Source organism: Carassius carassius, chromosome 45 (assembly GCF_963082965.1).
Source record: "Carassius carassius chromosome 45, fCarCar2.1, whole genome shotgun sequence".
In the NCBI taxonomy this organism is placed as follows: domain Eukaryota; kingdom Metazoa; phylum Chordata; class Actinopteri; order Cypriniformes; family Cyprinidae; genus Carassius; species Carassius carassius.
The window spans coordinates 908,599-920,873 of record NC_081799.1 but is presented as its reverse complement, the minus strand read 5'-3'; the positions used below and the strand labels follow the sequence as shown (position 1 = coordinate 920,873).

Below are 12,275 nucleotides of genomic sequence, written 5' to 3'. Positions count from 1 at the left end.
GCACGATTTGTGTTGATTGCAAGTGACGTCACAGGTAGCGGAGAGTGCAAGTAGCGATTGCAAGTGACATTGTAATTTAGTTTCTTTTTTCTTGTCTTCACCACTTGGCTACTGTTGTAAAATGTTGGGAAATTCTAACAAAAAGTAATAAAAAAATTCAACAAAATAAAAAATAAAGACTGCAAGTGATGTCACTAGTGGAAGCACAAGTGTCTGAGAGTGCAAGTCTGAGAGTGCAAGTGCAAGCCTGCAGCCAGACCCTCTTGTCTGTGACTGCAATATATTTGGCGGGATTCTAATCCCATAGTTTTGGATATTCGCGACCAATAAAACAGCATCATCCTGCCTACGTCATTGTGACGTAGTGCGTTGCGTGGGCTAGCTATAGCAGCATTAGCTGTGTAATGGTGATGCTCTAGAGGGTCTCTGAGGATTTCCGAAATATCGACGCAGATCGACATTTATGAGAGGATCTAATTAATGGTGAGTGAATGTTTTATTATGCACAATGAGCCCTCCTTGTAACGAGGAGTTTATGGCATATATTGCGCGATGAATGTGTGAATGTGACTGAGTGAACAACAAATAAACAGATCAACGGGGAGAGACAGACATCTACTATTTAAAGTCCTGCTTTAATATGTTTGTTATAATGATATAATAATAATTGTAATTCAGGAGTTATGAATAAGGCATGAATAAAGTTGTGTTTTATTTATTAAATCAGCGTTTGATCAAATACATAAGAAAACAGCTTTATTTAAAATGCTTTTAATTAGTCAGACGTTAATAAAGTAACAAATAAAAAATGTATTAAACTACTGTTTAAATCAAATGCATTTGTTAAACGTTAACCTATCTTTATAATTAACTAGTAGTAGCAGTAGAAATATTTATGAGAATTAAGCCTGACCAAATCAGTTCAGATAATTCAGATGATAGGCGTACGTTATATGAACTTAACTTAATTAACTAATATTTCTCAGCACATAAGATCCAGGGTTGATTGTGCAATAACAAATTACGTCTACTTGAATATATGTGAATTTATCAACATTTAATTTCTGCCTTAATCTCTACATTTATGCCTAACCGCACTGTATGTGACAAAAAAAAAATCAATACTAGAAAAGTAATATATAATCATAACCATATGATAGATAATAAAAATACCTTTAAAATGTTTTTTAAATGATTAAAATCGGATAATTATTAAGAAAGTTATGGAAGTTTTAAATTCGGAAATTAGGGGTCATTTTTGTACCTAATTATAAAAACTGTGACCTCTTCCGCTTGATCAAACACTTCAAAATATCATAACTGTTTGCATAATTCAAACACCACTGTGTAGGTAATTAAAAGCCCAACAAGCTCTTTGTAAAAGGTATATATAAAAAAATTATTATTTCTAATTAACCACTAATTAATAGAACCGAGAGCATCAATTCACGCATATATTTCCATATGAAATCAAAATGAGGCCATCCTTAAAGATATTTTGGTTTGCAGTAACAGTAATTAAAAAAAAAAAAAAAAGGGCCGGTAGGTCGGTCTGTATTTATTATATTTTATATAAGTTTCAATGTAAAAAAAAAAAAGAGTAAATTTTTGTGATGGTGATGACGTAGGTATGAATTTAAACAAATTAGCATATCGTGACGTCACTGACTGGGTCTTCAACCCGTGCCTTCGGCGCATCATTGCAAACCTCATTTTGATGCAGGCTATATAGACCACAAACAAATTGAAATCTTTGTCAAAAACATGTTTATTGCATGAATTTCAGGTGAGAAGAGAGGTACTGTTTTACTTGCATCCACCGCTAGGTGTCAATGCAACCTACAAATGAGAGAACGTTTACTTTGCTTTCTTGGGTTGTCACTTTGAAAAAAATCCTGTTTGATTTGAGTGACAAGTGTTTATTGAATCGATTGTAAAATCTAGAAGCTGCGCAAATCCATGTTCATTTCAGCGTTTATTTGCGCATCTTCTCAGTTAACAAAGGCTCTGTGTAGCAACAGCTGCTCTATGTGAAATCACACACCTGAGGGAATTTACCGCTGATTAGAGAACCGGCTTTACTGACGAGATGCGCATTAACGATCGGCCGATCGTGATCGGAGCAGCCCTAGTAAAATCTATTTTGCATGTCTAAAGTGTCTAAAGAAAAAGATATGAAACAATTCAGCAGATACTGCACTTTTTTTCAGAAAAAAAACTTAAATTGTTTCCTGTGCGTCGTATAAGGCACCTGGTATAAATGTCTGGTGGTGATGTGCTTTAATTACACGGCATGTAAGAAAAAAATTAGGCTAATTAATGCGCACGATTTACTATTTTATTCCCTCGATTTGCTTATTCGTGTACACTATAAATCGAGAGAACGAATTAGTCAATTCTGCGGACGATTTAGCAAATCAATGAAATGTAAAAGTAATCGTGCACGTTTTAGTACATCGGGGGAACGAATTAGTAAATCGTAGATACACTTTTTATTTATTTTTTCTAGCATGTTATTTGTGGGGCTCTCTGCTCATTACCAGAAGATAAACCTAAACAATATTGCAGTTACCAAACAACCATAATTCTTGAGCTTCTCAGAAGAAAAAAACAAACAAAATTCATAAAGAGTAAAGATATGAAAAATGAACAATATAGAGATTTCTAGCATCTCTCCTGTATTATTTGTTTTTAAGAGAATGAGCGTATTGACTTTCTCAGGAGAATCTGTGATCTCTGATAACTGACTGTGGAGAAGACTCTTTCAGACAGAGGTGAGGAGGCAGAGTTAGGTGCAGGACACAGTCGATAGAGAAGAGGAAGAGTGTCTCTTCTGAGGGAAGGACAGGAGGCTTGATGCAGGGTTTTGCTGTAGAACAGTGGTTTTCAACCTGTGGGTCGCGGTGGTATTGCAGGTGGGCCGCCAATTACTATTAAAAGAAATAATAATATTGTTAATATATGTAAAAATGTCTAAGTCATAATATAGTAACATCATTTCATATATATAATTAAATGACAAAATATAAATATTTAACTGTAATTATGCTTCCACTATTCGAGCTCGCTGATTGGTTTAAGAATAAACCACCAATTTATATTTTTGCTGCATATGCTACAGAACAACAAATTCAAACATGCATAAATGTCTTTCAGCATGTTTACTCCTGAGTCCTGACTGCTTGCTCCGGTGACTGTCTACCCGCTGCTGAGCTCTGCCTGGATCTGGTTTTCCCGTTTTGCTGAGCGGTGCCAGCCCGAGTTATTTTCTGTTCATTGCAAGTTCATTCTAGGGCTGTGTGATTAATAGAAATCATCATAAAATCTCGATTTGAGCGTGCACGATCTCTAAATCGCTTTTTAGCACGATTTTCCGCAGCCCTGACCTCCCGCAGTATGCTATCCGATCCAGTCAGAATGCAGCGCCTAGCGCGAGAACAGAACAGACTGGGCATATGCCTAGCTCCAGGGTCACACACTGTCTGTGATGCGCCTTTTTTCCTTATCGAACAGCCCTAGTTCATTCAATAAATACAGTTAACAATCTAGCTTCTGAGTACTAAGTTATTAACCCAATAGTGGGGGCAGTTAATTTTTTTTGCAGTGGGCCGCGCAAACATATGTGTTTGGTTGTGTGGGCCGCGAGTTGAAAAAGGTTGGGAACCACTGCTGTGGTACAAGGCTTCTTCTCAGCTCCTGATCTTCTTCAGGAAAGAGTTGCAAAAACATTGCACAGTGTACTACTATCTGTACGTAGAGCTTCAATTGAAATCAGTTCCTTGAACAGTAAAAGCTTTTTTATCAACATACCAATTGCACCTCAAATCCAGACGCTGCTTGAAAATCCTCAGATTCAAAACAGCATGAGCTACAGACACCAAAGGCCACATAATGAGCATGTTATCTCAGACATATATGATGGTGAAATGTATCGAAACTTGTCAAGACCTGGTGGAATTCTGTCAGATCCAAACAATTTGTCATATAATTTCAATTCTGATGGCTCGCCTGTGTACAAGTCTTCCAGATTTTCTACATGGTCCATACACCTGCATTTAAACGAGCTCCCTCCCAAAATGAGATTTCAGAATGTAGTGCTTGCAGGTCTTTGCTTTGGTACTATTTTTCTCAGACCCTTTGTTGATCAGGAAAAATCACTGGCATCCAGAGGTGTGTCTTGGAGAAAAAATGGAACATGTGTGTACAGCAAAATTGTTGGATTATGTTGTTGTGTAGACTCAAAGGCAAGACCAGCCATGCAAAACACCACACAGTTTAATGGGTACTTTGGTTGTGGATTCTGTTTACATCCTGATACTCTAGTAGAGAAACAGGTGAAGTAAACTGTGACTGACACAGAATATCCTGACAGAGAAGCGAAGAAAATACTGGCAGATATGGAGCAAGCAGTGGCACAAAACAGAAGTGTCAGAGGAGTGAAAGGTCCATCACCACTCATAAACATGCCCTATTTTGATAAAGTGTGGGGCTTTGTTCCAGACTATATGCATGCTGTCTTACTGGGTGTCATTAGACAGCTCACAGTGCTTCTTTTGAACAACAGTGATCAACCCTGGGAGTCCCAACACTATGAGGGTGCTAGAAAACAGAATCAAGGACATAAAGCCACCACACCTGATAACACGACTACCCAGACCCCTTGCAGAATGCAAGTACTGGAAAGCCTCAGAGTGGCGAGCATGGCTCCTGTTTTACAGCTTGCCAGTCCTGAATGGTGTACTTCAACCACGTTATGTGAAGCACCTAGGCCTTCTGGTATCAGCAATATTTCTACTTTTGAATGAGAACATTACCTTCCAAGAAATCAACAAAGCAGATAACATGCTTTTTGAGTTTGTGGCAAGGTTTCAGTTGCTGTATGGTGAGGCATCTATGACATTTAATGTACACCTGCTAACTCACCTTGCAAAATCAGTGAAATTGTGGGGGCCACTCTGGGCACACTCAGCATTTGTGTTTGAAAATGCAAAACTGTCTGTTGAAACTGGTGCATGGAACAAAGTGTGTAGCTCTGCAGATTGTGAAAAAATTCCTGTTGCACAGAGCAATACCACTCTTTACCACAAGGTATGCAGTAAGTGAGCAAGTTAAGGAGTTCTGTTTTGAAATGACAAATGACCGAAGAGTAAAGAGTTTCACAAAATGTCAAGACACAACTGTTCTGGATAGTGGCAAAGTGACAGAGACTACTGATGATGAAAAAAGAGCCTTCATTTCTGCACAGAAACATCCACCAGACGAAATGGTAGTGCACAGGAGAATGGTACATAAAGGACTAGTTTATACCAGCAAAAGCTATCGCCTCAGTAAGATACTATAAAAAAGTCAGCAGAGACTTTTTTGCAAAGATGAGTGATGGTGTTTATGGAGAAATCCAGAATATCGTATCCTTTCCTTCAGAAGGGGTTACTGAAATTGCTGTCCTTTTCAAAAAGCTTCATACAAATGCCTCATTTCCTTTATCACAAGGTTATGGGTTTGTGTCACATATCCGACTTGTAAGTGGAAGCCTTTTTTCGCCAGTGTGTCTGATTTCAGTCGACCGGTTAGAGCAGAAATGCATGGTTTTAAAAACAGGTGATCAGACGTACATTTGTGTACAATGTTTTTGTCTTGTATGTCTTTTGTTCCAATGTATACTTTACAGGTTTTGCAGTAGAAGTGGAACTCCACAATGTCGGAGTTGTTTTTAAAGACCTTATTGAACAAATATTTTGATCGGGGTAACACCTCTTTGCCAAACAGGGTATTTATGAGCTGTAATAAGTCATGAAGTTGTGTCCCTGTTATATTATGTCTTGCTGCATGACTCATCACCATGAGCAGTGCCTCAGCCTTTGTCTTTGTACCTGCTGACATTAGTACTGAATCCATGTCTGCATCAAAACCTATCTGTCTGAATGGATCATCTTCTGGAATATCTGGAATTTTTTTTTTCTTATATAACTTATTTGTAAATAGAGCAGTCACGGTCTGTGTCTACACCGGATGTGAGAGTTGTCGTGCGAAAAGTCTGTCTAAACTTGATGGCATCACACTACAGTGTAGGGGTGGGCGATATATCGTTTAGACGATAATATCCAAATTGTTGTCTGGACGATATGCAAAATTGGGATATCGAATATTTCATAATTTGTACAATCGGACCTCCCAAACATTAAAAGAGCTGAAGGAAGTTAAAGAGAAAACAAATAACGCACACCATAACCTTCTTAACAATTATATGTAGCGATTTTAGTAATGTAGGGTTTTATTTGACTGTATGTAAGGGTTTTTTTTTTATTTATTTTTTTACTATCGTTCCTCAATGATTAAGCTGCTACTAATTTGCAATACAACTATGGAGTTCTTACCTGTGTGTTATGACATTTCATAGTTGAAGCAACAATCCGAAAACGTAAAGAGTAAAGCCGATGTACGATTAATAAAATAGCTGCTAGAAAAGGCAAAATATGCGTTGTTTGCGGAAAACTGAAGTCTGAAGTTAAAAAGTTTTTCTTAAATGTCTGTGGCGTCCTCAAGTAGCGAGCTTCGTGATTGCATCATTAGAAAATTGCGTTGTATAATGATGAGTCCAAAAGATGGAATACATCGAGCGCAACAACACAAAAATGAGCGAAGAAAGCAAAAATACACAGTCATCCTCAAAACCAGTGCCAGAAAAGCTAACCGCGAGACGTGTGTCAGCTTCTTTAGCCTGGAGATGGTTTGGTTTTGACAAAAAAGACGAGCAACAAAAGTCACCCAGCTGTAGAATTTGTTGCATGCAGAGCGCTTAGACGTTACCTTAGACCACCTCTGAGACTGCTTTTGAGCTAATTAACCAAACAGAGCATTTATTTAATAAATTGAATTAGAAAACTTACAAAAATACAAAACACTACTCCTCTTTAATGACATCTAACGTTATATCGGTTAAAATCTATGAATAAAAGTAGATTTATAGTGCTTACCTTTTCCTCCGTGTCCATCCACTGGAAGTTGACCGTTACAAAATGACGGGCACGCGCACGTCGCGCACTTAACTTAGAAAGTTACGCGCGCTGCTAGTTTAAGGTTTAAATGTTAATTTGTCCCGTACTCCCTTTCAATAAATCTTTCATTAAGAAACATTACATTAACAATTAACATTTAATTAACAAACAATAATATGAAAAGTTATCTGGAGACCAGCTGACCACGTCGCTACAACGTCCCCAATGGGACTAACTAGCGATGTCTCTTGAGGATGTGCCCACGAAGTTTCTGGGAATTTAGCCGAGATTCCAAAAAATGTAACTTTACCATGATGTCCTATTCCCCCTAAACATGTGTAATTGCTGATGTATGCTCATGAATAGGCCAACCAATCTGTATTTTTTTCTAAATAAAGATTCGTAATATTTTGAACATTCACTGAATTGACAGATGCACTTCCACTTACAATTTACTTTAGCCATTTAATTTTATTTATTTTTCATTACAATTTATTCACTTTAAATAAATTATAATATAAAATTATAGGATTAACAGGAATTGTAGTTGCTCAACACCACAGGAACAGTTAAAAAAAAATAAAGTCTTAACTCACAACTCCAGAGGTTCACAGAACGAGAACGGGGAGGAAGGATGGTGAACTTTGCATGTTAGTAAAGGCAGGTGCAGGGAAACAAAACTGTTCAGTGTTTAGGTGACACTTTTAGGACTCAAACCTTCTCACCAGCATCTGAATCAAATAAGGAAGAAAGATAAGAGACAGAATTAAAACAACATTCATTTTTATGATAAGCTTCCAAATTGTTTTCCAGTATAGACAGAGGAGTGCAAAGCCATCACCATCACAAGGTGACAACAATACAAAAAGGTGCCAAGATACAATCCTATGCAAAACAATGACATATTTTGACCTAAAAGGCTACTGTTTCCTTAAAGTGACACATTTGCACCCCTGTAGACAGTCCACCAATGTTAAAAATCAATCAAACTTCATCTTAGACAAATGGGGTCTTGCATAACTAGGTTTCTTAACTTCAGGTTTCTTCTTGACCTTGTATTTCTTGTTGGAGCATACAGAATTGAGGAGAACCCTCTCTTTCTCTTCACAAAGAGTTTACAGTGCGTCAAATACAGGTACGCTGTGTGTCCATTGAGATGAATTGAAAAGTATTCATTGCTTGATGGAGAGCGAAACTCTGAAGCGCTCAGTCAGTGTTCAGCAAGTGAAAATCTTAGGCCATCCTTAAAAATATTCTTGCTTGTCGTAACCCGACCGACCCTGTCAATTTAGCACCGACTCAATTTTTTTTTTTTTTTTTTTGCTTTTAGTCCGACCGACTTGTCGATTGTAAATTTGCGTTAAGACCGACCAATTATTTTTTTACTCTTCAAACAACTAATACAAACGCAATAAAGTACTATTAATTATATTTAAGTAAGTATTGTAAATATATAAATTGCCTTGGCCTACATACAAATAAAGGCTATCTTCTTTAATCAAAAAAAAAACCCTTGACGTCATCTGTGTTTACACGGATGTCACACTGTGGCCTGTGCGTTCGCTTCGCGCTTGGTAATGATGGCTGCGGCTGCAGTAAACTAAATGTTCGCGGTCACTGTTCAAAGTCATACGGGTTCAGGCACCATAATACGTCTAAAACATTCATTAAAACAGCTCGACACCGCTTTAACTTGGCACGAAGTTCTGGAAAAACTGAGCCCAGATCTTTTCCCATCCCTTCTCCTCTCTAGTCTAAAACCGTGACCGTGTCGAATGTCACTTTATGTTCGAAAATCTATTGCACGAATCAAGCACGAATCAACCAACACAAGCTTCGAAAACGAAAATAAGAAAATGATTTTAACGACCTTCTCTCGGAGCGCGTCCAGGTATTTTTTTTTTTTTTTGAACAGGCGTCACACAGCAACTGCAGCTTCGGACAAACACGCATAACAGCAAATAATACTTCTGCACAATGTTTCTCTTTTTACAACAGAAATGTGAATTCAGCCGGTATTCAGTCTCATACAGTTTTGGGCTTGAATCGCCTAGGGCTGTCAAAATAGCCGAAAAAACTAAATTCAAATTTTTTACTTAAATATGATCAAAATTCGAATTGTATTCTTATTTTAAATGCATAATTTCAGTTAGGGTGAAGAAAAGCTTTTTGCTTCCCTTCTGAGGCTCAAGATAGCGCATCGAGCAAAATATTACTGCATGTTTATTCCAAGCATTAGAATACATGACTGTGAAAAAAACATATTTAAAATAATGTTTATGAACCAATTATTATTAATTAAGTTGCTTAAAGAAATATAAACAAAACAGCATCATGTATGCATGCATTGTTAAATAAATAAAAAGGGCGGAAAACCAGTCACACAGGGGTCCGTGTATATTTTGGTCATTTGATTTTCTATTTAAAAATAAATAAAGATAAATGAGAAACGGTTTTATTTTCGTTTTTTCGTTTTGTTTAAGAAACGCAAAACGAAAATGTAGCTGGATTTTTCGTAATTTTTGTTTGTGGGTAAAAAATGAGATGATGCTTTAATATTAGTTTGAATGTGTGGGCGGCGCTGAAACGCCCCTTTCATCTCTTCTGTACTGCACCGACAAGCAGCAACGAGAGCTCAGTTCATCTTCAACAGCAGACAGCAGCTTATTAATCCTGACGATTCTTTGCTAGTGGTGCTTGCAAGATAAAATAATAATAATAATAATTAATTAATTAAATTAATAATAAAATAATAATATTATATTTTTTCAGCTGCTGCATGTTATTGACAAAGCAGACTTGACAACTTTATTCATAAAACGCCATTTGAATTTTACTTTAGCCTGTGATCTACAATGACATGGAATAAAATATAGGCCTACTACTAATTTTTTGCCTACTTATTTTATTCTAGGCCATTAATAAAAAAATAAAATGGGAAAAACCCAACCCCACATTTATAATAAAATTTATATTAAAATAAGTTAAGTTTTCCCCATAATTAGTCTACTTTAAATGTTTTAATTATAGGCCACTTATAATTATGAAATGAATTCACGAATTCTGTAGATGACCGTATGAATATAGTGATGGTGTGACATCATTACAGATAATGAGTTCAGACGGGAAACACTGCACCTCTCGTTGGTTTCATTTGAATTACATAGAAAATAATAAAAATAATTTTATATTTAGGCCTATTTAAATGGATTATTTTAAAAGTAGACATGTCCAGCTAGACATGGTTCGTCTGATGCATGAGCCTGGTTCATTTCTGACGTTTCAGAAAGAAGTTAATGTAGACCAAGATGGCAGAAAGCACATCCTGTTGAGTTTTGTAAGGTTTTGGTGTTATTTAGGGTGTCTCACGTTCCAAACTGACGGAGCTGAAGCTCTTTCCTCTGTTTTCGGGATGGAAGGTGTGGATCGGGATCCGCCGATCGGAGAAGTGAAGAATAGCTACACTCTACAAGATAAAGCTTCAGTTGCTGTTGTTTGTAATAGCAAATGAAAACATGTTTGGCAGGCATAGAATAAAATTAGTAGGCTAAAAATCCGCATATTTCATGCCATTGTAGATCATAGGCCTACAGTAAAATTCAAATGTCATTGAATAAATTAATTTGTTTGTTCAAAGATAGATAGATAAATAAATAAATAAATAAATAAATAAATAAATTTACCACTAGCAAAGAATCGTCAGGATTAATAAGCTGCTGTCTGCTGTTGAAGATGAACTGAGCTCTCGTTGCTGCTTGTCGGTGCAGTACAGAAGAGATGAAAGGGGCGTTTCAGCGCCGCCCACACATTCAAACTAATATTAAAGCATCATCTCATTTTTTACCCACAAACAAAAAATACAAAAAATCCAGCTACATTTTCGTTTTGCGTTTCTTAAACAAAACGAAAAAAACAAAAATCAAACCATTACTCATTTATCTTTATTTATTTTTAAATAGAAAATCAAATGACCAAAATATACACAGACCCACAGGATACATTTTTTTCGTTTAAAAACATGAGATGCGTGAATTATGCGTTCTGTGTGAACGGCTTGGTTTCAGTTTTGATGTAAAGTGTTCAGTTTTTTTTTAAGTGGCTTCAACTGGATAGGCTAACATAACCTTATTATGCAATGGCACATATATTGTCATCGCATCTCGTGCTCGTACACAAGGTGAAAGAGAAAGCAGATACTGCTTGTCGAGCTCGTCCGCCTTTGAGAGTTGTTTAGACACAGCTGTGCACGCGGAGATGGAATGGAACACATACTGGGATCATAAGGCAGCTTCCTTAATGCACACCTAAAATTCATATGCGCATTCGAAGGTGGATTTTTATTTTAAATTCGACGAATATTCGAAAAAATATTTTTTTTGATAGCCTAAGAAAATCGCCTATGCGATTTTTTTTTTTGTTGTTGAAATTTAATGGTAAACACAGCCATGTTGAAGCCTGCAGTAAATGTTTTGCATTATGGCAGTACACTCTGCTTATTGTTTTTCGAAAATGTTGCACTCCTGTTTGTCATTTTGCACGTAACTTCACACCAATAAATCATCAGAAATATTGGTCTTTACCAATATATTGAATCTTTACATTCCTCCTGCCTGTTGTCCGTGGATTTACCTATATTTGGTTATTTGCCGTATAAAACTTTAGACATGCAAAATCGATTTTACAATCGATTCAATAAACACTTGTCACTCAAATCAAACAGGATTTTTTTCACAAAAGTGACAACCCTAGAAAGCGAAGTAAACGTTCTCTCATTTGTAGGTTGCATTGACACCTAGCGGTGGATGCAAGTAAAACAGTACCTCTCTTCTCACCTGAAATTCATGCAATAAACATGTTTTTGACAAAGATTTTAATTTGTTTGTGGTCTATATAGCCTGCATCAAAATGAGGTTTGCAATGATGCGCCGAAGGCACGGGTTGAAGACCCAGTCAGTGACGTCACGATATGCTAATTTGTTTAAATTCATACCGACGTCATCACCATCACAAAAATTTACTTTTTTTTTTTTTTACATTGAAACTTATATAAAATATAATAAATACAGACCGACCTACCGGCCCTTTTTTAAAAAAAAATTACTGTTACTGCAAACCAAAATATTTTTAAGGATGGCCTTATAATAGCCTTAAACACACACAGGCAAAGAAAAATCTAAGAATTTCTTAGCCATTGGCTAACAATAGACATAATTTAGTCACCCAGAATAAAATTTAGTCGCATATGCTAGTATTTGTCTCCCAATGAGAGAAAGTAGGTCT

The 12,275-nt window shown here is 36.5% G+C and overlaps 1 protein-coding gene across 1 annotated transcript in view; it reads left to right on the top strand.

The window, feature by feature from the left end:
- The first annotated feature begins 362 nt into the window (after positions 1-362).
- LOC132127132 (amyloid beta precursor protein binding family B member 1-like) overlaps positions 363-12,275 on the top strand; it is a 59,830-nt gene continuing 47,917 nt past the window's right edge. The window contains exon 1 of the mRNA XM_059538786.1: positions 363-483. Within this exon, the coding sequence (XP_059394769.1) occupies positions 481-483 (3 nt within the window). The 5' untranslated portion in view covers positions 363-480. The remainder of the gene's footprint in view (positions 484-12,275) is intronic.